The sequence below is a fragment of the Polypterus senegalus genome, chromosome 13 (genome assembly GCF_016835505.1).
Source record: "Polypterus senegalus isolate Bchr_013 chromosome 13, ASM1683550v1, whole genome shotgun sequence".
In the NCBI taxonomy this organism is placed as follows: domain Eukaryota; kingdom Metazoa; phylum Chordata; class Cladistia; order Polypteriformes; family Polypteridae; genus Polypterus; species Polypterus senegalus.
Window position 1 is genome coordinate 1,022,104 of NC_053166.1, and position 25,682 is coordinate 1,047,785.

Here is a 25,682-nt window from a genome sequence, read left to right on the forward strand (position 1 = left end):
CTAGTTACAAGAAAAGCGTCGCCAAGGAAATGGACAGGAGCAATGGCGCGGTGTGTAAAATGTGGCTTGTTTATTGTTCTAGATGTAGTTTTGCTCTTTTCATTGCATACGATGTGGCCAGTAGAATATGCTAGCCCTATGCCCCCCTCTTTAATTACGCAAAAAAAACGAACGGCTGCCAAGCTTCTTGGCGTTCGCTCGCGGAGCCGCAAACGTCGAGGGAGCGCGGCGGGAGGCGGGGATTAACGGCCCGGCGCGAGGTGTTCTTTGTTAGGTTTTCATGTTTCCTGATATGACTTACTTTCCATAATAACGAACAGGAATGTATGGCATAGAAAGGGGGTCCCTAGGGTGATCAGCGCCACGGTCACGCCGCGGGAGGACTCGATTCGACGTTCTTTTAGCGATAAACGTACAGAGCGCTGCGGCGTGCGCCGTGTGCTCCAAGGTATGAAGAAGAAGGCAGACGCGCGTTTAACCCTCTCCATACGTTGTTATCCCGAGAGCTCTTTAAGTAACCATTTCCGGCTGAAGCCTCCAAGAGACTACTAAGGAAAGGTGCGGGATCTGCCTGTGAGTCCAAACATTATGGGATTCGTTCGCTGGATGAATTATTTTAATGGTTCATACATTTTATGTATATTGCCTAATTAATTTATTACATATATTTAAATAATGCACATGTTCATTGTAATACTGTACAATTGCAATATGTATTTATTTTTCTGGTAATTTTGCCATAATATGGAAAAAATCTGACATGTGACTCCCACAATGTCTCACCCCGCCCCTTCCCGCAATACCTGCCAGCAGTTTCTCTCTAAATTAGCGGGCTTTCTCTGAAAAGGGAGCGCGTCATGATGCAAATCCATCATTTGGTTATATGGAATATGCAAATTGCGCTATTTATTACGCAGACAGATGCTTAAGGTGGACGACGCATCCAAACACAACTGGAAACGCGCTCGGGCGTCTTCATCTCAGAGGCATGGGTGCAAAAAGTAGCCGAGCTGACTCTTTGGGGGCGTGGTTTTATGTAAGTTTCGAAATTGCGCTTGAAGTGGACGTGTCCTTCAACAGGTGATGCATGGATGGCGCTGCTGACGTTAAAAAATTTAACAAATCAGGCGCCGTAACAGTTCAGTTGTAAGACGGCAGATAACAGAGGAGAGAGAGGAGAGGTTGGGACCCTGCAATGACAGAGCGCACTGCCGCCGCAGCCACCACACGACGAACCAGACCAGGAACACCAATTGGGACCTGAGCGCAGCCGTTCAAGGACAGTGGCTCAAAAAGGAGCTCGTTTTTTAGTTTTAGTTTTTTTATTATTGAGTCAGCAACATAAAGACGACCCAATAATGAAATCCATCGATGAATTTATAGAATCCCGGGCCTGAAGTAGTATCAGCCTGAGTTTTTAGCAGTTAGCCAATCTTTTAAAAAGATTTAAAATAAATTACTACCTACAATGTCTAAACGTTTCAAAAGCAAATGTAAGAGTAACCCACGAAAACAAACATAACCCTTAAATATTTAAAAATATGGAAAGGATTGTTTTTCCAAATAGTTGTTTATTCCTTTCTTTATTTATGTTTATAGCCTTTTCAGATCTATCTATCTATCTATCTATCTATCTATCTATCTATCTATCTATCTATCTATCTATCTATCTATCTATCTATTATATAGTGCATTTCACTCTATCTATCTATCTATCTATCTATCTATCTATCTATCTATCTATCTATCTATCTAATCCTGACGACTATACTAAACTTCAGGGCTGAGCACAAGTCAACTCCAGAAAGGAAAGAAGGCAAATATCGTCAGCTCAAAGTGTTTATTGAAAAATCAAAGTACAAAAAAAAAATGCCTCTCTTAGTTTCAGAAGCATTTCAAACAAGAAAACTCCAAAAATCACCACAAAGCCTCTTAGTTTAGTATGCAGAATCCTGGCCAGTTAGCCATCATGGAGGGGACGTCATTCATAGCAAGTTCTGGTGACAGCCACCCAGCAGCGCGTCACCATTTCTCAACTCTGGCGACACATGATAGTAACGGCCATTCTGAAAATAAAAGAACCTAAAATAAGAACCAATCAAATCCACGTTTACATGTTATAAAAATATTATGCAAAAATGAAACAAGAACACAAATGAAACAGAATCTGTCCTAAACAAGAAAAGAATTAGCATAAATGCAAATGAGCAAACCTCCTGCCAAATTCACAATAAAGTCAAGTAATCGGCCTGCCCGGATATCAGGGGGCTGTTCAGCCAATCAATCAATTGGCGAAGCCGTCAGGCCGTTTATCCTTGAGTGACTCGATCCATCAGTCCGTCAGGAAATCATCTGACAAATCTGTCAGTCGTCCTCATCATCCTCATTTTTGAGTGACCGTTTTCCAGGCTTATGCAGATGGCCAGTTGCATATCCCCCTTCCCCCCATATCTTTTTTCTTCCCCTCTCTGCGGTTCTGGTGATCCTTTAGTGCCATGGGGGTCCAATGGTGAGAGTTTCAGTCAGTCAGTCTGTAAGTCAGTCAGTCAGGTGGACTTGTGTAGCTCTCAAGATAACAAGCATGAGTTCAATCTGAACTGACAAACAGTCACCGTCTTGTCACAGAGCCCACATCATGTCTACCGATCGAGCACCGATCTCCCAGGGCAGTCGCGCTCCTCCCCATTTTCTGACAGCCAATAGCGTGCTGCCTGACGGAGCCAGTGCTGTGCGAAGGGTTAATGGCTGCGGCCAATCTCTGCCCTTTATTTCTTTTTCTCTATACTATTGTGGTCTGTACTTAAGTACAAGACCTCAGACCGACGAGCTTCTCTTCTGTTTGTCAGGTCCACAGCCAAGTGGGGGGGCTGCACGAAGGGTTAATGGCTGCAGTGCGTTTGGCGTCCTCATCATAATATTCTGTGCATTGAACTACCGGCCGAATGTTCATTGGTTCTCCGCCGTCACATGCAAAGAGCCCGCCCCCTCCGACCACAGGCCAAGTCAGACCTGTTTGTGTTTGATTGTAGCCAATCACAGACTAGTTGGTCTCAGTAGTTGTTTAGGTCTTCACGGGACCACCGGCTCCCTCTGATTGGCTAAGGTTATGGAAATGAAGGTCACGACAGCAAATCACTGGGATGGTCATCGTAACGTGGCATGGGCTTTACCTGACTCCTTGATATGAGTGGCAGTGTGCTTGCTGGCCCAAGTAGTGGGTCAAGTGGGCAGACAGGTGGGCAAAGCTGTGCCGGTGTGTCTTCTTTTTTAGTTGTGTTTTTAGCTGCTGTGCCTAAAGGTTTGTCTCCTTTGTTTTTTGTTTTTTTTATTAGGTCGGGCCGAGTCTCCAGCACCAGAGATGCTCGATTTGAAGGAGGACCACGACGGAGGTGAGGGCCTGAGGCCAAATGCCAAATTGATGCTTCTGGGGGCTCGGAGTCTCAGTGTATTGCTGTTTTAATTTTTTTATCATTCAGGAACAAAATGAATTCCCATTCATATATGCATAGCATCCGGAAAGTATTCACAGCTTCATCACTTTTTCCACATTTTGTTATGTTACAGCCTTATTCCAAAATGGATTACATTCATTTTTTCCCTCAGAATTCTACACACAACACCCCATAATGACAACTTGAAAAAAGTTTACTTGAGGTTTTTGCAAATTTATTAAAATAAAAAAACTGAGAAATCCCATGTCCATAAGTATTCACAGCCTTCACAGCTCCAAATTGAGCTCAGGTTCATCCTGTTTCCCCAGATCATCCTTGAGATGTTTCATTGGAGTCCACCTGTGGTCAATTCAGTTGACTGGACATGATTTGAAAAGGCCCACACCTGTCTATAGAAGGTCCCACAGTTGACAGTTCATGTCAGAGCACAAACCAAGCATGAAGTCAAAGGAATTGTCTGTAGACCTCCAACACAGGATTGTCTCGAGGCACAAATCTGGGGAAGGTTACAGAAAAATGTCTGCTGCTTTGAAGGTCCCAATGAGCACAGTGGCCTCCATCATCCGTAAGTGGAAGAAGTTCAAAACCACCAGGACTCTTCCTAGAGCCGGTCGGCCATCTAAACTGAGCGATTGGGGGAGAAGGGCCTTAGTCAGGGAGGTGACCAAGAACCCGATGATCACTCTGTCAGAGCTCCAGTGGTCCTCTGTGGAGAGAGGAGAACCTTCCAGAAGGACAACCATCTCTGCAGCAATCCACCAATCAGGCCTGTATGCTAGAGTGGCAGGACGAAAGCCACTCCTTAGTAAAAGGCACATGGCAGCCCGCCTGGAGTTTGCCAAAAGGCACCTGAAGGACTCTCAGACCATGAGAAACAAAAGGAGTGGCTTCAGGACAACTCTGTGAATGTCCTTGAGTGGCCCGTACTTGAATCTGATTGAACATCTCTGGAGAGATCTTAAAATGGCTGTGCACCGACGCTTCCCATCAACCTGATGGAGCTTGAGAGGTGCTGCAAAGAGGAATGGGCGAAACTGGCCAAAGATAGGTGTGCCAAGCTTGTGGCATCAGATTCAAAAAGACTTGAGGCTGGAATTGCTGCCAAAGGTGCATCGACAAAGTATTGAGCACAGGCTGTGAATACTTATGGACATGGGATTTCTCGGTTTTTGTATTTTTAATAAATTTGCAAAAACCTCAAGTAAACATTTTTTACGTTGTCATTATGGGGTGTTGTGTGTAGAATTCTGAGGAAAAAAATGAATGTAATCCATTTTGGAATAAGGCTGTAACATAACAACATGTGGAGAAAGTGATGAAGCGCTGTGAATACAGTATTTTATACATTTTTTCGTGACTCCATTTTGTTTTCCGTGGACACCACCATTTGCTGAGAATGTTGCCGTTTCTGGCCAATCGGGTGCTAAGGGCGTGTCTTCCAGAAGTCACACCCACAATGCTTTAGTCCAGCTTGTTTTTTTTATATATAGCGCCTTTCACTCAGGGCAGGTGTGGAGTGCTGTGACACGTTCACAGGTGAAGTGCCAATGCAAACCGTACAAGTTACTCATTCTGTTTGCACATAAAGACGCAGATTTGTGCCAACAAATAGGAAAGCAAAGTAGTTTGAAACTGATTTTAGATAAACTGAGCCCACCGATATCAGCCCAGGAATTAATTGTTGAGGATTAAGAAAATAAAAAATATCAGTCAGCAACATCAATGGAGAAAATTAACCTGGCTTAGGGTAGGGGGTTCCACAGTAAGGCCATAACAGTCCGGCACAGGCAGCTGGCCGCCCCCTACTGGTCACTCGACAGTAAGGTCTGTGCTGGTCCGTCTAATCCAAGGGTGTTCAACACCAGTCCTGGTGGGCTGCAGTGGCTGCAGGTTGTCATTCTAACTCTTTTCCTAATCAGTTTTCACTCCTAATTAACTCCTGTTTCCTTCATTTTAATAGCCCTGTTTTTAAGGATTCAGTGCTGTGAATTGATTCGTTTCTTCATTAAATGGCAGCCAAACAGAAATGAGACGTGAAATGAGCTGACAGATGAGCAGTTAAACTGGAACGTCAAACTCCAGTCCATTTCACTCCAACCAGTTTCTTAATGAGGAGCCAATTTTTGCTGTTAATTAAAGCCATTATTTAACTCTATGGTTTGTTGCTGCTCTCATTCTGTTGATTTTCTGTTTTTTCTAAGACCACCGTCAAGATGTTTGGGTAACCTGAGCGGACAAACATGACCGAGACCCTCATCTTTCTTTATTTTCAGGTGAGCTGGTCATGTTTTGTGTCTCATTATTGTTTGGCTGCTCATTAAGGACAAAGAAACAACTAAGGGGGTCCGAGTCACGTTAGTTAAAACGAAGGCCAAACAAGTGAATCAGCAGCAAAAACGGCTCACTGATTAACAAGATGGTTAGAATGAAAACCTGCAGCCTGGGTGGCCCACCAGGACCAGAGTTGGACACCCCCTGCTCTAATATGACGACACAATCTTTCCATCTAATTTCAAAGGCAGCGCTGCAGTCCAAGTGGTGTCCGAGATTACGGATTCACACGCGGGAATTGAACTTTGTTGTTCTTTTCCACTTTTGATCCTCTGCAAAGTCTCTTTGATGTCATGTTGGTGTTGTTTGGTTTGGTTTGATTCCCAGTTTTTTGTCCACATTTCCTCCTCCACTGATTCTTGAGATTTGCTGCTTCACACAACAGCAAACGTCCACACAAATACAAAAGTGAGACACATACAGAAGTCCAAGAGGCGGAGCCAAATCGTCAGTAAACCAACCAATCAGTAATCCCCACCAATCCAGTCTGCTGAGCTCCGCTAGTGTGGTGTTAAATGGCCAGGGGGGGCGGTCTTGGGGTGGTGATGTCACAATGGCCCTGCCTCCTCAGGGGGCTCCACACCTACAGAGCACGTAAAAGCCACATTGACTACAAATAATAAATAAATAATAAGGCACAGACTACAAATTATTAAAAAGTAAACAAGTCTGATGGAAAGGACATACAAATATAAAAAATAATTAAAAATTACAGCAAACCTGAAACTCAAAATAAGCTCCAGCTGTTGCAAATCAGGCTGAAACATAACAAGACCACCTATGACACTAAAAACTCCACAAGCTTATGCATACAATAAATGATATTAAAAATAGGAGAAATCTGTCGAAGAAGACACAACATTCAGCAAGTCTGGCACCCAAAGTCCGACTCTATGGTGCCAGCTCCAGCTGCACTGCTGCCACCTGCTGGTCAAGCCTCCTTGTGTCCTGCTGCCGTTGATCTCCATGTGTAAAGCTGATTAGCCCCTAAGCCTCCTGAAAGGGGACGCCGATGACAGGCAGCGAGGCCTAAAGCGCTCTAAGGTCACGCAGCGGACGGTGGCAGACGTCTCTCCTCCATTCTGACTCGGATTCTCCTGATGTCGTTCTGTCTTTCAGATCGAGGGTCCCACTCCGTGATGAGATGTGCGTCCACTTGTGATTTGTTCCGGGATCTCCCCCTGTCTTCAGCATGGGGAAACTGCAGAGCAAAGGCAGGCGCAGCGCATCCTTATACAGGCAAGTCAGGGGGGGTCTCAAAACGAGTCGGGCCCCGTCATGTTAACATGTGATATGGACGGTCTTTATTATGGGGGATTATGTACCCTTAGGACTTGCCTAAACCAGCATTCTTTATAGCATTTTGTGGGGCAATGCAAGTGGGCACTATAGGGCTGTAGTGGGTCCTTCAGTGGGCCGCTGCCACCTACAGTTGTGTTTTCTTCTTCCTGCTAAGGTAGATTGCAGGCCCCTAAAACTCTGCACTTCATGAAAGAGATGGTTGGACGCAAAAGTATTAGGCACTTTACGTTGTACAAACAATATTTTGGTTGGCAAATAACAGCGGACATTTCTACTTCTCATTCTCAGAAAGGTGTCAAAAACCGAAGATCCCCACCCGGGGCCCGGCTTTGTGCAGTTTGGTCGTGCGCATGAAGACACCGTCACAGCCATCACTACTGTTAACTCTGACCTCTGTCTGTCAGGTGGTAGGGACAAGGTAAGTGAAAGTGACATCAGCAGGCAGTGTCTTTTGATCAAAGCGCCACCTGTAGAAATAATTTAAAATAAAATACAAAATTCAAAGGAGAAACAAAACAGATGAGCAGTCTGCTTAGGTCAAAAGGCTCCTTCAGCACAATAGAAAAAAGGGCAAGCGTGTGTCAAATCATCCATCACACAAGGACCAGACCTGCTAGAAATGTCTAGTCTAGATTTACCAGCTGGGCCTCACCCACAGGCTGCCTGGCCCCAAACACAAAAACTAGGCCTTCCAAACAGTCTAAAACTATCTATCTATCTATCTATCGTTATGTAGTGCCTTTTGCATATCTATCTATCTATCTATCTATCTATCTATCTATCTATCTATCTATCTATCTATCTATCAGTTATATAGTGCCTTTCACATCTATCTATCTATCTATCTATCTATCTATCTATCTATCTATCTATCTATCTATCTATCAGTTATATAGTGCCTTTCATATCTATCTATCTATCTATCTATCTATCTATCTATCTATCTATCTATCTATCTATCTATCTATCTATCTATCAGTTATATAGTGCCTTTCACATCTATCTATCTATCTATCTATCTATCTATCTATCTATCTATCTATCTATCTATCTATCTATCTATCTATCTATCTATCTAGCTGTGACAGGCTGTTTGGCGGTTTGGGCAACTATGGGCAGCAGTTTTGCCACAGACATTCAATCAGGTTCGGATCAGTAACTCAAGGATTTCCTTCATTCTCAGTCACTCCACTGTTGGCATGACACTGGGCAGAGGTTCCCGCCCCCTTCCCTCTAATCATTGCCCCTCTTCTCACCTGGCCTGTTCTCATCTACATTGTTTTAATGAAGTGCCTGATGTAACCTGTTCAGTGTCCTGTGTCACGTTTGACTGGCTTGTCTTCTTTTCTCTACCAGGCTGTTGTGGTATATGATTGGCGAGCTGGCATCGTAAAGCAAAGACTTCTAGGCCACGATCGTGATGTCACCAAGGTACAGTATGGCAGCGGATAACTTGGGCAGCATGTTATGATGTGGCACTTCTCTAACGGCATGGCTCTGTTTTCTCACAGGTGGCGTGTGTCTATGGCTCCTCAAGACTGTTCAGCGCATCACGTGATAAAAGAGCACTGATGTGGAATCTGCAGGATGGCAGCCGGCCAGCCCAGGAGTTTGTGGGTCATGACCTTGTAGTGAACGGCCTGGCAGTCAGTCCAGGTAAGGCCATCTCTTGTGACACAAATGAAAAATGAATATGGGCACTCAGATGGTATCAGGGTGACAGAAGAGAGAGAGAGAGAATATACAATACAATACAATACAGTTTATTTTCTGTATATAAGTCCCAAAAAAAACCCTTGTAGGGAAAAAATGGAAGAAACCTTGGGAAAGACAGTTCAAAGAGAGACCCCTTTTCAGGTAGGATGGGCATGCAGTGGGTGTCAAAAGAAGGGGGGTCAATACAATACAACACAATACACAGAACAGAACAAAAGTAAACCTCAATACAGTATAAAAATAAAAAAATTAAAAAGTATGGAGCAGAATTTAACAGTAGATGATATCCCATAATATGATTTGGATTTGTTTAGAGTCCTGCAGACCTCAGCCATCAAGCTGCCTCCCCCAATTGGCCATTCCACAGCTGAGACAGCCAATCCGATGACAGGACCCCTCTACCCCACGATTCCTGCGATCTTCCATCAGAGATGACTTTATCTTAGGCAGGCAAAACCACTTGGCGTGGGGGGCCGTGGGCACCGAGTGCCACATTTGAGTACCGAGAAGAGAAACAGAATAGGTGAGGGTTAGTAACAAATTCTAACTATCCTGTTACTTATGTTTTAGTGCTAATGACTGACAACAGAGATGCAGTCTGCACAGTTAATCAGCAGCTCTAGTCAGGGTGTGCTAAACTGAAGTAGTGAGTCTTCAGCCTGAGACCGAAGGGGCATCTCTTATAGTAACAGGCAGACCACTCCACAGTTTAGGGGTCCTGTAACTAAAAGCTTGACCTCCTACTGTTATTTTATTAATCCTTGGAATCATAAGCAGACCGGCGTCTTGAGATCTTAATGTGCGCTTAGGTTTGTAAGTCATGATAAGTTCAGACAAGTAAGTCGGACCTCAGCCATTTAATGCTTTATATGTTAAAAGGAGGATTTTGAAATCTGCCCTAAACTTAACCGGGTGCCAGTGTAAGGATTTAAGAACTGGAGTTATGTGTTCATATTTTCTTGTTCTTGTAATAATTCTTGCAGCAGCATTTTGGATTAACTGGAGGCTGAATAAAGAACAGTTTGAACAGCCAGTGAACACCGCATTGCAGTAGTCAGTCCTACTAGAGATAAATGCAGGAATTAATTTCACAGAATCCTGTTTATTTAGAAAGCACCTTAATATGAAGTCCTGCCAGGTGAACCCGCACCTCAGGACTGACATAGCCTATATAATGACATCTGGCAGCTCAGGACTCAAGAGAACTGGGAGTGCAAGTGACATTCACCTGCTGGTGGGGGTTTATAGTCTAAGAGGTGGAGGGGCGGGGCTAAAGCAGAGTCAGGTGAAAGAGAAAGACTGAAGGGGGGCAGCTGGGCAACACATGAGCGACTGTAAGAGCGGACGCCATGAGCAGAGGGCACCCCCCTCCATGTGCCTTCATGTCTATGGAGACATTGTTGTCACATGTTATCCTGACATTTTTAATCAACATGTGATGACACATCACAACTCTCCTCATTGGTGAGGTGAAATTTCTGTCTGCCTTACCTGAAAAATCTCAAAACTCATTTCTCGTAGGGAAAAAATGCATAAAACATGCAAGGCACTACAGTATATAATAAATAGAGCAACAGGAAAGGAGATTATAAAATAGATACATTTATAGGGTTCTTATTGTCACACTAATCAACAAGCAGCATGTCACCACCCTGCAGTGCCATCATTAGAGAGTGACATAAGCTGATCTTGAAGGATGTTGTTCCACCAATGTGTGCTAGAGGGCGCCTCTGGGGCTCTACAGCTGTCAGTGTGTATGGTGCCTCCTGGCAACCAAGCTAGTTATGAAGACAGATGGGCAATATGACATTAAGGACCCCGGACAGTTAATGGTGACGGGGGCATTGGGTGTAACTCTGTGTCTGGCACTTGTGCAATGGGCTGCACTTTGACTTTACGCTGATGGTGCTACTGATTGTTAGTGGGGGTGTTATATAGCGCCTTTCATACCGACCTCGGTCTCACTCTCTATTAGTTATATAGCACCTCTCATATCTACTTATCTGTCTCTCTCTGTTGATCTATCATTATATTGTGCCTTTCACATCAATTTCTAATATAGCTGTTACAGAATATATTATAGCATTATTTAGTGCCTTTTATATGTATGTACAGTATGTATATAATGCTTTTTGTTTTTTACTATTTGTGGGTTTCTATCTATCTATCTATCTATCTATCTATCTATCTATCTATCTATCTATCTATCTATCTATCTATCTGTCTTGTATAGTGCCTTTCATATCTATCTATCTATCTATCTATCTATCTATCTATCTATCTATCTATCTATCTATCTATCTATCTGTCTGTCTTATATAGTGCATTTCATATCTATCTATCTATCTATTATATAGTGCCTTTCACATTTATCTATCCATCTATCTATCACATAATTAAAGTAATCAATTACACATCTTTCCTTAATCATTCATTATATAGTGCCTTTCATAGCAAACATGCCACATGTTTGGAGCAGTTTTTAAATCCAATATTCCTTTATTTTATTTCATATAGTGCCTTTCAAACTAAGCCCCCATTTGTATTACTAAATATATAAAACTCTGCTTTTTTATATAGTGCCTTTCTCGTGCTATTTTCTTATTTGCTGTCTGCTCAATGCTGCCTTGCCCAGGTGTTGCCATCCTCTGTTTGATGTGGGCTGTGGCCCGCTTATCCCATCTCACTATGTTAGCTTTTTGGATCAAGTGTCGGGGAGCAGCAGAGACTTTTGCCCGTTGCCTGCCTTACCTGTCCCTGCATTGTGCCCCCATGGCACAGATGTGACTGGCAGTTCCAGTTTCATTTCCCAAGGAGTGGTCCTGGCGTCACTCACTGCTGTGCCTCACTGTACATCTCACACACCAGCCTGAACTTGTGACCCGGGGGCCACTCTTAGTCTCAGTTCCTATCCCCCCCGTATTCTCCCCTGTCATGTCAGGCCCCCTGGCTTTTGTTCTTCACCCCCAAATGGCTCTTCCTCATTTCTCGTGTCCCTTTGGTCCTTTGGCATGTCTGCTATGGCAGACTCCAGCTTTGATCCTGGTGGAGCGCTCTGCTCCTGAAGATGGCAATTTCATGGTGATGAAGCTCACAGGTCTTTGGATGGCAGTGCCATGTGCTAACAGCTGGTATTGAACTTCTTTATGCTGATGTCCCTGTCATTAGCAGTTCTGCCAGGCAGATGGCGCTCTCGTACTTTGCCTTCCGCTGGCTCTCCCTGCTGTAACATGGAGTGACACACACAAGAAGCCTTCCTGTTGCCTGCTGCCTGCAGCTCTCCTAGTGGACTCTGACGTGGCGTGAGGTGACGTGAGGACTTTCATGTCCGCTTATGAATACCAGATGGCTACAGGAGGCTCTTGGTTTGTCATGTTTAGCTGGTGGTTTATTGTTTCCCGTATATGGCCCTGTGTGCCCTTTGTTTTCCCATGGATGTCCTCACATTCCCCCTTGATGTCTCCACTATGCTCTCTTTTCCAGATGGGTCCTCACTCTGCACCGGCTCCCGGGATAATTCTGTGTGTCTGTGGGACACGGAGACTGGAGGATGTCTGAATAAGGCCACCATATCCCGAAATCTGGTAAGGACTGCTAGTGGGGCTCACAGCTCAGGCTTTTGTCCACTTACTGTACATCCGGTGAGCCTGCCTGATAAGAGCGAGTGACTGGTGGTCTTTTGGTAAATTTGAGAGCTGGGGTGTGTTCATGTCACTTGACTGCTGGACCCCTGTGTCTGCCAGGCAAGTACAGTAAGTGACTCGCTCAGCCAGGTACATCTGTGGCATCCATTTGTCCAGCAATTTGACTGGCAAGGTGTGTGTGTGACTCGACAGCCCCACCCCTTAAGTGCAGAACCTTTGGGGGGGTGCTATTTAATTTTAGCGCCTTGAGTATGGGAGGGGCGCTATATAAATAACATTTATTAAAGATCCTCTGATTGATAAGAATTCTTGTGGCCTGAATTCCATGTTGCCCCTTAGTGGACCTCACTCTCATTCAGCATGGACCCTCCAGACTTTAACATCCTTGGCAGTGCCCACACTTGCTATAGGTGGCATGGCAAAGGGTTTCATGTGCTTCTAAAAGTGGGGCTTTATGCTCAGGGTGCAGCCAACAATGCTGCCATCCCCTTAATGGGCTCCTTTTTTCCCCATGGTGCCATCCTTAGAGTGGGCACCTTATTGTGTCTACAAGGAGGGCAGGCCACATGCTTCCTCCAGTATGGGTTGAGCATACTGGACTTTCTAAGATTTGGCTCCACCCTGTGGTGGGGCACATTATAACACCAGGAAGCATCACACCGGCCTGTCTAAATGACCAAATACCTGTGTGATGGTCTAATATTCTAAGCCACCTAATGGGGGACAAGAGTCTATCTGGGCAGCACTGGGCACAAAGCAGTAAGTAGCTTGAACTGACATGTGACTTCAGTAACTGCTTTGGGTTCAAACTCATTACAGAAGATAAAGTTTAATGGAACTGGGTCTCGGGACGGGCACCGGTCCATTCACACACCCATTGGTTTGGAATCTCCTTTCAACCTGAGCTGCATGTCTTTGAGAAACCAGAAAAAAGCCCACCGAGACATGGGGGGAACACATGGATGCCACACAGATACAGACTGGACACAGGATTCAAACCGAGGGCACTGGGTTTGTGATGCAGTGGCACAGATGACCGTGCCACCCTCAGAAAGAATGAGCATTGATCATGTTTAGTGCATTCCATTGTGCAGGTTGTGGTCATCCTGGTACATTATCAGTGCTGGTACTTCACGAAATCAGCAAACATGCCACGACACGAGGACCGTTGACCAGACGCTGCCCACCTTACCATTTGAGTTATTTAGTACATGTTTGAGTGTAAACCTTGAAATAACTCTGATCTTTGCCCTTCCTCGGCAGGTGACACACCTCTGCTGGATCCCCGAAAGCTCCTGCGTTGTCCAGACATCCGAAGATAAAATAATCCGGTAGGTTCCCTGAGTGCCACATGGCATGGTGGTGGGGGTCCATGCCTATAGACGTTCCCACTGCTTTAAAGTTAAAAAAGAGTAGCCCAGCCATTCACCAAAGCTGTTGTCTCTAATAATGCCTACATGGCACCTTCACTCTCACTGCCTGGCACATGTCCTCTTTGTTCACTGGTTCCTGATATGACTTATTGTTAGCAGTGCTGAAACCTGGTGGTGAGTGCTGGGGCCTCATATGCCCAGGAGCCTTCATCTGAGACCTGCCCAGGCCACTGTCTGTGTAGAACTTGGCATGTTCTCCTCATGTTCTTGCAGGGTCGGAGTCCCGGCCTGGTAGCCATGTCTACAGAACTTGCATGCCCCCTCATGTTCTTGTGCAGTCTGAGTCCTGACCAGCCACCTTTTGTGTAAAACTTCTATATTCCACACGTGTTTTTTCATGGTCTTACTCCTGACCAGGTCACCATCTACAAAGAGCCTTCATGTTCTCCTTATGTTCTTGTGCAGTCTGAGCCCTGACTAGGCACCATCTGTGCAAAACGTGCAGGCAATCTTCATGTTCTGAGTCCTGGCCAGGTCAGTCATGATCTTTGTAGAATTTGCTTGTTCTTCTCATGTTCTTGCATGGGTGAAGTCCCAGCCTCGTAGCCATCTGTGCAGAACTTGTATGCCCCTCATGTTCTTCTGCAGTCTGAGCCCTGACTAGCCACCATTTGTGTAAAACGTCTGTGCTCTCCACATGGTTTTACATGGTGTGAGTCCCAGCCAGCTCACCATCTACATAGACTTCATGTTCTGAGCACTAGCCAGATCACTGTATGTGTAGAATCTGCATGTTCTTCTCATGTTATTGTGCAGACTGAGTCCTGACCAGCCACCATCTGCATAAATCTTGCATGCATTCCTCATGTTCTGAGTCATGGCCAGGTCGTCCACTATTTGTGTAGACTTTACATGTTCTCCTCATGTTCTTGTTCAGTCTGAGCTCTTGGCCAGATCACTGTGTGTGTGTGTGTGTGTAGACTTTTCATGTTCTCTTCGTGTTCTTGCGTGGTCTTAGTCCTGGCCTGGTCTCTGTCCTTGTAGAACCTGCATGTTCTCCCCATGTTCTTGTCAGGTCTTCTCCTACATCTCAAACACATGCTGCTTTAGGATGTTTGGTGGCTCTAAAGTTGGCCAGTGTGGCCCGGTGTGAGTGAATATGTAAGGCCACCCTGTGATGACTTGACTTCCCATGCAGGGTTGGATTCTGCCTTGCGCCCAAAAACTGCCAGGCTAAGCTTAGGCTCCTTATAAATATAAATTGTGAAAAATTGATTTATGATATCTGCTGGCCTCATGCTTATCATGCTCCTGGTAACCCTGGGTCCTGTGGGCACCACATGAGGCAGATGAACCTTCAGCAGCTTCTCATAACTAGTTACAGTGGACACATAGGGCTGCTGTTGCTCTGCCCTGCTGTTTGTTAGTGCTGGGCATGCTGCATTTAATCATGAGAAAGGCGCTATATAAATAAAATGTGCTCTTAATATTTATTATTATCTGCAGGGGCCGTGAGCGTCAGCCCACTGGTCATTCAGAAGTATGGCCTCTGCTCATTGAGCCTTCCTCTTACATTGCAGGGTGTGGGACAGCCGAGGCCTGCAGGTGGTACAGACGCTTCCACCAAAGCAGTACATCCAAGTCCACTGCGATGCCAGTCAAGATGGCCGCTACTGCTTGACCAGCAGCAATGGCTTTGGTGGAGAAGGCTGTGAGGCCACGGTAAGCACAAGTGTGGGGGGCCGCTGGTGCCCTTGGCACTTTTTAAAACTCCTGGGTATTTTCTTTTCATTTCCCACCCCTGTGGTCTCGTGGGCAGCACAGGTGTCAGTCTGTTAGTTTGTTCAATCTGCCAGAGGGCTGCGCAGAACATGTAAGGAGCATTTAAGGTTGAAGAGTGAAATGTGCAGCCGTGCAAATCGGAAACGTGGGCGAGGACTCCGCTGGGGTGCCCGGTGCAGCTGGGGTCTCCGTATAAAGATAGAGCAGCACTGCTGGGTATAGGAGCAGAACAAAGAGGAGTGACAGTAGGAGCTGAGCCGGACGGGGATGAAGAGGTGACAGGGCTGACGGGTGTCAGATGATGACGGCAATGGGGACAGGGGACCACAGCTGGGACTTTAAAATGACTACAAGAACTGGGGGGCTCTGATGGACACTTGTTAAGCACAAATTTTAACACATGTTAGGAAATTGTCTCCACGCAAAGAGCCATCAGTGGCCAAGTGGTGCGGTGGGCAGCAGGACTTTAGGGACCCTCAGATCTTGACTTGATGTTAGTTTGGAGAATTGAAGCGAATTGGACTGCTGGGCCAGATGGGCTGCACTCATCACAGTTGTTGTTTTAATGTTCCAGAAGCACTCAGGATGGCAAAGGGTAGGCACCAGGTGGCATGAGGTGGGTATAGAAGTTGGATTTCCATCATTTCTTTAAGTAACATGTGCTACACAATGCTCAGGATGGCATGAAGTAGGCACAGGAGTTGGGAAACAATCATTTCTTGAAGTGAAACGAGCTGCTTGGCACTCAGGAGCACATGAGGTGGGCATGTGTGTCTGACATTGAGCATCTCTTCTAACATTCAGTGTTCTGTCAAGTGGTGGGATTGGCACAGGATGGGCATGGGGTTGTGCAGCAATCATATCATTAAGTGAAATGTTCTATCAAGAGCTGAGGATGGCATGGGGTAGGCATGAGAAGTCAGACATCAATCCTCTGTGTAAGTGAAATATTCTGGCAAGTGTTCAGGATACTATGGGGTGGGGACAAGAGTTGGGCATCCATCATTTCTTTAAAGAAAGTTTGGTGGCAAATGCGCAGGATAGTAAGGGGTTGGCACGGAGTTAGACATCGATCATCTTTTAAAGTGAAATCTGTTGCTATGAGCTCAGGATGGCATGGAGTGGGTACTGGGGTGGGTTCAAATTAAATATGCCATGAAGGGCTGAGGATGGCATGAGGTCGGCACAGGGTGGGAATGAGGGTGGGCGACCACCATTTTACTAACTTTAATGTGCTGCCGAGGGACAGGGGATGGACATCAATTGTCTCTTTAACTGAAATGTGCCATGATGAGCTCAGGATGGCATGGGATGGACACAGGGTGGGAGTGAGGGTCTGGGCACCTATCATTTATCTAAGTGCAGTGAGCTTCCAAGTGCTTGGGAGGGTGTTTGGATGGCACAGGGATGGGCATTAATTGTTTCTTTAGGGTCAGAGTCTAAACAATGGCTGAGCCTTAATTTTGAGAGGCGTCATTAATTCCCCCCAAAGCGCTTTACCTGTGAGGTATAAGGCAGCTCACTCTTTTTGTGATTAATATAGCGCCTTTCACGCTGACCACCAGCCTACAGTGATTTAACTGAGGCCAAGCCACCTATATGTTTTTTTTTTTTTGTGGCACTTTGGCATCACTGGCTGGCATTGCTCCGGAGTCCTGTAGTGTAGTGGGCAGGTTCATAACAAAGGACGTCAAAGATGGCACAGTGCCTCAGCAGTTAGAGCTGCAGCTCAGCCCCAGGGACCTGTGTTAGGCTTTGCACATCCTTTCCATGTCCAGTTATTTCCTCCGTGTTTTCCCAACTCATGCCAAAGCCCCACATATCTGCTTAACAGCCAGTACTTATAGGAATCCATGTGACTCTGTATGTGCCATACAACTGACTGGAATTCTGCCCATTGTCTGCTCCTGTCTTGCTCTCACTGCTAGCAGGACAGGCTCTGTTTCCATACAATGGAAACATTAAGAGAGGTTTTTAATTTTCTCAGGCCGGTTTAAACCAGTTCAGGATGAGGGCAGAGCCTAACTTGGCAACAGGAAACAGTTCAGGACAGGACACTGGACCAATTTAGAACAGACGATTAACCTAACCTGAACTTCTTAGGGTGTCTGTGGTGGCACACAGACACAGGGAGAGCATGCAGATGGCAAGGAATGGGATTTGATCCCAGAACAATGGATCTGGAGGGCATCAGTACTGCAAACTGCTATGCCATTCTGCTTGTTCAGAAAAGGTCTTACAATCCTAAAAGCCTGAGCCAAGCATCAGGTGGGCACCCTCTACTGCCCACTACTGTCTAATTATGTTTACTGGTGTGAAGTGGCATTTTGGGTTATTTTTATGGCTCCAGTGGCACCCTGATTCTTGGTTTGTTGCTTGACCTGTAGCTTGACGTGCCCAGACGTTTTGCCCATACTTGCTTGTTAACGTCTTCTCAGGGATGGCAGGCCACTTTTGTTTTAGTCGTCCCCCGTTCTTGTTACGTAGAGTGTTTAATATCAGTGACCACCAGAGGGCGCTACACAAAGTCAATTTCAGATGATGACCGTTTGGGCAGTGATTGGCGCTTTACGTGTCGCCATTCGCCCTCAATAAGTTATCAGAATATCTCAGGGGTCGGGGTTGGGAGATGTGGGGTGTTGAATGGGACCCGAAAATATTTAAAGGGTCCAGGGAGTGAGTTGTGGCTTAGAGGCTCTCTGATTGGCTGTTTAAAAGCCAACCCCTCTGCCTTCTCTGTGTTTCTCGCAAGTCTTGTGTTGGTGCCAGGGTGCCCTTTATTGGAGTGCGAGTGCCCCTCAGACTCCCCCACAATGAGCTCGCTGCTTCTCATCTGTCTGCCGGCATTAAATTCCAGCTCGGCCGCATTGTTTGTCCGCAAAGCGCGCTGCGGTTTCTTTGGCTTTGTGCCCATGCCCGCCTGCCCGCCCCGCTCTTTGTCCGACCTCCAGATCGGTTTGCACCTGTGGGCTAATCGCTCGGTGCTGCGGTGTTTAACGCTGTCGTCAAGGAAATGGCCTGACACTTTAATGTCGGCTCCGCTTTCCGAGTCCTAAACTGTCACCCGATGATCTGTAATTACGGCTTGTTATGTGACACCGCGAGGCACTGATTGAAAGGAGCGGAGCGCAGCACAAAGGCCCTTCAAGAAAAGCGGTCAGGCGGGCCAAGCGAGGCGGGGATCGGGTTACGTATTCCGCGGGGATGGGTAGCACAGTACGAGACTGGCGAACAGCTCGGAACTACTATATAGCGCCTTTCTTGGTGGAGCAGTTCGGTGGCACTTTTCCTCACAGCTGCAGAGTTTGGGGTACAATTGCAAAGCAGTAGTTTTATATAGCGCCTGTCATGGTGAACCCTGCTGCAAAGCGCTTTACAGAAACACTTAATCGCTCTTACAGTGTATTTCATGGTAGAAATACTGATATAGCGCCTTTCACCGTGAACACCGTCCTAAAACAAATGCACAAGCAGTCTTTATATAGTGCCTGTCACAGATCCCGTGTCCTGGGTTTGAAGCTCCCAATCAGTCTTTTTTTTATAAAGAGCACAATTCCAAGGTAAACATAAAAGCAGTTTTATATAGCGCCTTTCATGGGGCCACAGTACTTTACATATCCAGCATTCTGACTTTGAAGTCATACCCGCTTATTTTATGGTGGGCACAGTTCTAAAGCAGCAGTTTTATATAGCGCCTTTTATCGTGAACTCTGCTGCAGTTAATCATTGTACAGTGAATTTCGAGGTTTGAACACTTTACCTGTACTCAGTACTGATATAGATAGATAGATAAGTGAAAGGCACTATATAATAGATAGATAGATAGATAGATAGATAGATAGATAGATAGATAGATAGATAGATGAAAGGCAGTACATGATAGATAGATAGATAGATAGATAGATAGATAGATAGATAGATAGATAGATAGATAGATACTTTATTAATCCCAATGGGAAATTCACATATTTTAGCAGCAGCATACTGATATAAAACAATATTAAATTAAAGAGTGATAACAATGCAGGTAAAACAGACAATAAGTTTGTATAATGTTAACGTTTAACCACCCCGGGTGGATATAGCGCCTTTCACAAAAAACTGTGTTCTAAAACAGGTGCATTAGCTACCTCTATATAGTGCCTTTCACAGATCTGGTGTCCTGGGTTTGAAGCCCGCAATGAGTCTTCTTTTTTTTTTTAATAAAGAACCCAATTCCAAAGCAAACATTAAAGCAGTTTTTTATAGCGCCTTTCAAGGGGCCACATCGCCTCTCAGATCCAGCATCCTAACTTTGAAGCTGTGCTGCGCCTGTACCCAGAGCTACTATAGTACCTTTCACAGTAAATGCTGTTCCAAAGCAAATGCACTACCCGCCTTGATATAGCGCCTTGCATAGTAAACTATGCTCCAAGGTGCTTTACAAATGCAGCTAGTCGCTCTACAGTACAGTTCAAGGTGGGAGCACATCACCTGTACCCAATACGGATATAGCGACTTTCTCAATGAACGCTCTCTCAAAGCAAATGCACCAGCCGCCTTTCTATAGTGTCTTTCACGGTGGTGCTCGGCCTTAAAGATCCAGGGTCTTCCAGTCAGTCAGTTTATAGTTCTTTATAGCGCCTTTCTTAGTGAAGTCTGCTCCCTAGCGCTTTACAAACGCAGCTCATCATTCGATAGTGAATGTCAAGGTGGGAGCTCATCACCGGCGCTCAGAGCTGATATAGTGCCTTTCACAGTGAACACCGTCCTTAAACAGATATACAAGCAGGTTTATATAGTGCCTTTCAGGGTGTGAAGCCCACAGTCAGTCTTTTTTATATAATGAGCACAATTCCAAGGTAGACCCAGGAGCAGTTTTTTATAGCGCCTTTCATGGGGCCACATTGCCTCCTAGATCCAGCATGCTGACCTTGAAGCCATGGTGGCTCATTTCATAGTGGACGTACAGTGGTGTGAAAAACTAAATACCCCCTTCCTGATTTCTTATTCTTTTGCATGTTTGTCACACAAAATGTTTCTGATCATCAAACACATTTAACCATTAGTCAAATATAACACAAGTAAACACAAAATGCAGTTTTTAAATGATGGTTTTATTATTTAGGGAGAAAAAAATCCAAACCTACATGGCCCTGTGTGAAAAAGTAATTGCCCCTTGTTAAAAATAACCTAACTGTGGTGTATCACACCTGAGTTCAATTTCCGTAGCCACCCCAGGCCTGATTACTGCCACACCTGTTTCAATCAAGAAATCACTTAAATAGGAGCTGCCTGACACAGAGAAGTAGACCAAAAGCACCTCAAAAGCTAGACATCATGCCAAGATCCAAAGAAATTCAGGAACAAATGAGAACAGAAGTAATTGAGATCTATCAGTCTGGTAAAGGTTATAAAGCCATTTCTAAAGCTTTGGGACTCCAGCGAACCACAGTGAGAGCCATTATCCACAAATGGCAAAAACATGGAACAGTGGTGAACCTTCCCAGGAGTGGCGGCCGACCAAAATTACCCCAAGAGCGCAGAGGCGACTCATCCGAGAGGTCACAAAGACCCCAGGACAACGTCTAAAGAACTGCAGGCCTCACTTGCCTCAATTAAGGTCAGTGTTCACGACTCCACCATAAGAAAGAGACTGGGCAAAACGGCCTGCATGGCAGATTTCCAAGACGCAAACCACTGTTAAGCAAAAAGAACATTAGGGCTCGTCTCAATTTTGCTAAGAAACATCTCAATGATTGCCAAGACTTTTGGGAAAATACCTTGTGGACTGATGAGACAAAAGTTGAACTTTTGGAAGGCAAATGTCCCATTACATCTGGCGTAAAAGGAACACAGCATTTCAGAAAAGAACATCATACCAACAGTAAAATATGGTGGTGGTAGTGTGATGGTCTGGGGTTGTTTTGCTGCTTCAGGACCTGGAAGGCTTGCTGTGATAGATGGAACCATGAATTCTACTGTCTACCAAAAATCCTGAAGGAGAATGTCCGCCATCTGTTCGTCAACTCAAGCTGAAGCGATCTTGGGTGCTGCAACAGGACAATGACCCAAAACACACCAGCAAATCCACCTCTGAATGGCTGAAGAAAAACAAAATGAAGACTTTGGAGTGGCCTAGTCAAAGTCCTGACCTGAATCCAATTGAGATGCTATGGCATGACCTTAAAAAGGCGGTTCATGCTAGAAAACCCTCAAATAAAGCTGAATTACAACAATTCTGCAAAGATGAGTGGGCCAAAATTCCTCCAGAGCGCCGTAAAGACTCATTGCAAGTTATCGCAAATGCTTGATTGCAGTTATTGCTGCTAAGGGTGGCCCAACCAGTTATTAGGTTCAGGGGCAATTACTTTTTCACACAGGGCCATGTAGGTTTGGATTTTTTCTCCTAAATAATAAAACCATCATTTAAAAACTGCATTTTGTGTTTACTTGTGTTATATTTGACTAATGGTTAAATGTGTTTGATGATCAGAAACATTTTGTGTGACAAACATGCAAAAGAATAAGAAATCAGGAAGGGGCAAATATTTTTCACACCACTGTATATCTCAAGCAGAAGTTTTATGTAGCGCCTTTGAGAGACACTGCTTCTCCGAGGCGTCACATTTAGGCAGCGCTTTTCCACCGTATACTTCATGGAGGACGCGCTGTTCCTTGTCATAAGCACGACAAAAGCCACGCAAAAAAAAACAGGTTTGGGGACAGCCACCCATCTATTATTCCTGACTGCCATGGGTAGATTTTTAAGTACAGAGTGCGACAAGTTTGAGTCCTCAACTGAACTGCCTTGTTGGCTCCAAGATGGCGGCTTTAAAGGTGACGGGAGGAAGTGATGTCATCTACAGGACCCGGACCGGAAGTGATGTCGTTGAGGCCCAAGCCGGAAGTGACGTCATTAGCATGGTGGGGCGGGACTGGAATTGGAAGTGACATCACCAGGGCCAGGCTGGAATTCCCATAACTGGTCTGCAGAGAAGTGAGAAAGAGAGTTAGTGCACTACGCCACCCTCTGGTCTGGCATGGAATTACTCTCATTCGGACCCTTTAGCTTCCTCCCATGCGCATGTGTGTGACAACCTGTCTATATAGTGTCTTTCACCGTGAGCACCATTCCAAACAGCCTTGATATAGCGCCTTTCATGGTGGTGCCCCCCCCTCAAAGATCCATGGTCCTCCAGTCAGTCAGTTTATAGTTCTTTATAGCGCCTTTCATAGTGAACTCTGCTCCCTAGCACTTTACAAGCGCACCTCCTCATTCTACAGTACATTTCAAGGTGACAGCCCTTTACCTGTACTCAGTTCGGATATAGCGCCTTTCCCAATGAACACACGCTGCCTTTATATAGCGCCTTTCAGCATCTTTGAGATCAGCTGGTAGTGCTTACAGAGGAGGCTGCCATCCTGTGTGTGGCACAATGTACTTCCCTCCATGTCCCCTCCTAACTGCAGGATTTTCATTTCAGCTCTGGGACCTGAGACAAACCAGCAAGAAGGTGTGCGAGTACCGGGGTCACCTGCAGAGCACGGCCTGTGGTCTCTTCCTGCCATCCTCCACCGCGGCGTCTCCTCTGGTCGCCACCTCATCACACGACTGCTCTGTGAAGATCTGGAATCGGGACTCTGCAGGTATGTTGGTGTGTGCCCACTGGGCAGTTAGGACTACAGACCTTCAAAAGGGGGCCTGTGGCCTACACACCCAAAAAGGGCCTAAATATTTCAGAAGAGGTCCGAGTGCCACACACTCTTAAAAAGACCTGTGATGTTCAATCACTGGCCTGTGCCCACCCACACACTCCCCACTGTAGGCTGCTGCTGCCTGGCAGTTTCGGGTCATCATGGAGGGGTACCACACTGGGGGTTCACACAGTTTGAAGACCTTCATTTTTAGTAAGAGGTTGGCTTGTGCCACAAAACATGGAATGTGCAGCCAGGCAGGGGGTACTTGGCATCATTTGACAAGCCTGTGAGCCGCTATACAACAAAGTTTGGTGACAGTATGTTTGGCATCTTTTTGCAGCCTGCCTGGTCACCTTGTGCCTGGATGGCGCCGGACCACTCTCCTCCATAGCCACCTGTGATACCACCAGTCTTCTGTGTGCCAGTTTCAATACTGGAATCCACTTGCTGAAGCTGACCAGCTGCGGGGGTCTCGAGCTCAGAGAGGCAGCCAGATTCTGATTGGGCCTTCTGTAGGGGATCCTCCACAACTCCTTGCCAGTGCTCATGTGGCACCTTTTTGGGCAAGTTTGGCTCAAACTCAGGTCTGTGATGTTGTTATCTGCTTTTTTTGTTATTTAACACTGAACTTTGGCACAAATCAACCCTCATGTCATTTGTCACATATCCTAGTCATCAGCAGTGACCTGCTTCTTCTACTTGAGGCTTACCTTGGCTGGCACAGTGGCTCATTCTCTTTAGGGCACCCTATTCAGAGAAGAGGCTCATGAGCTGGGTGGCACATTACGTAAGGTTCTTATGCACCTTAATGGTGAAAGGCGATATTTATAAAATGAAGATTCCATTTCATTTTGGTCCCAAAAATATGCTCTGGCATCTTAACGGGCAGATCTGGTGAAGTGTCATGAAGCCATTCACAGACCATGAGGGAGAGCAATACAATCCATGTGGGCATGACAGCAGCATCCCATGCCCACTTATCGTCTACATAAGGTTGGCATCTTGTCCCTATAGATGTGCAGATTAGCCAAACGGGTGACTCCCCAAGTGAATGAGGAGGTGGATGTGTGCCCTGTTTTGAACTTGTGTCCTGTCCAGGGTTGCCACCTGCCTTGCACTCAGTGCCGCTAGGATGCCCTCCTTGATTTGAGAATTTTATGTTCTGCCCACATTGAAGCTCCCCCACAGTCTAATGTATAGCAATTAACCCTTAATTAAAAATAGCTGGGCTACTTCATGCCCTCATCGGACCAAAATGAAAGCTTGAGCAGCTCAGAGCTTGGCACTGCCACCTGGCAGCATTATGACATTATGACTTTGCCCATTGTCGGGTGAAATTGACCTCAGGTAGACGCAGAAGTCGTCTAACCCACTTGCTGAAGGCCAGCTTGAGGACCCATGTGGCATAAAGACAGTGGTGCCACCTTGTGATGCAGCTGTAAGCCTTCTCTTAACTGTCAATGCACTTTATACTGCTGGGTTTTAACTGGCACAACTTCTTCATCTCATGCCAGTTCTTTGACGCAATAAGATGATCAACGTCTATTTTTATATAGTGCCTTTCATGGCAAGCATCAACCTACGGCACTTACAGAACTCTCCAGTGTCACAAACTGCCCTTGGCACTGCATGTGACTCTTTCTGAACTGTGTGTGCAGCGGTTTATGTTGTACCACTCAGGGGTGTGCAAGTGCCACTCTGATATTATCAACCAGATGTGACACAGTGAATGACATTTTTGAAGGTTGTGTTTCAAGTGGAAGGAAAGTGTAAATGGGAAAGATCGCCACATGAGCGTCTCCTGCAGTCAGAGACAGGCCACTGTATGAAATGCCACCATTGTGCCAATGGCCCCTAATTAAGAGCTTGCTTAGAATGAATGGATTCCCAGCCTCCAGAGTGGCAGCCAGGGTGGATCAGTGTGGCACCTTAACACAGGGTCATGTCACTTGACAGGGTCCTGTCACCATTAATTGAAGTTCAGGTTACCGGTTAGGATGGTGCCAGTCTAGTAATGTAGTAAGGGTGCCCCCCAGTGTCGTATGTGTTGGTCTGTCGCCCCCCCGACCCCATTCACTTATTAATTGTGCTTTGTAGAGAATGCAAACTAATCTGTAAAACACTGAATTTAATTTATTGACTGATTTCATAATAAAATGACATGTGACTGCCATGTGATTTGGTGCCTTCTCGTGATTGGATGGTTTCAAGTTTTATTAAATGTTATTGGAGGATTATGTGTTTATTATTTATTATGCTCTTAAACCCTCCCCTGCCTCAAGGAGCTCCCCTAAAGTGGCAGGCGATGGTACTGCATGCTGTCGGCAGCCTTGATGAATGAACCTGTGAATGGCACTGCAGCTACCGCCATCTTCATCTGCAAGACCCTGATATGAGTGTCG

The 25,682-nt window shown here is 45.7% G+C and overlaps 1 protein-coding gene across 1 annotated transcript; it reads left to right on the top strand.

The window, feature by feature from the left end:
* wdr31 (WD repeat domain 31) lies at positions 1–25,453 on the top strand. The gene is made up of 11 exons (XM_039775731.1): positions 1–50; positions 3,333–3,389; positions 6,903–7,022; positions 7,374–7,503; positions 8,442–8,516; positions 8,597–8,741; positions 12,285–12,385; positions 13,709–13,776; positions 15,399–15,540; positions 23,067–23,229; positions 23,621–25,453. The coding sequence occupies exons 3-11, from the start codon at positions 6,976–6,978 to the stop codon at positions 23,779–23,781; spliced, it is 1,032 nt and encodes a 343-aa protein (XP_039631665.1). The 5' UTR covers positions 1–50; positions 3,333–3,389; positions 6,903–6,975; the 3' UTR covers positions 23,782–25,453.
* The last annotated feature ends 229 nt before the right edge of the window (positions 25,454–25,682 follow it).

Bases quoted from the DNA above. Each gene is read 5' to 3' on its own strand.
- wdr31 (XM_039775731.1), top strand. From the start codon at position 6,976: ATGGGGAAACTGCAGAGCAAAGGCAGGCGCAGCGCATCCTTATACAG. The intron at 7,023-7,373 runs GCAAGTCAGGGG...TCTCATTCTCAG, and splicing joins CGCAGCGCATCCTTATACAG to AAAGGTGTCAAAAACCGAAG. The intron at 13,777-15,398 runs GTAGGTTCCCTG...CTTACATTGCAG, and splicing joins TCCGAAGATAAAATAATCCG to GGTGTGGGACAGCCGAGGCC.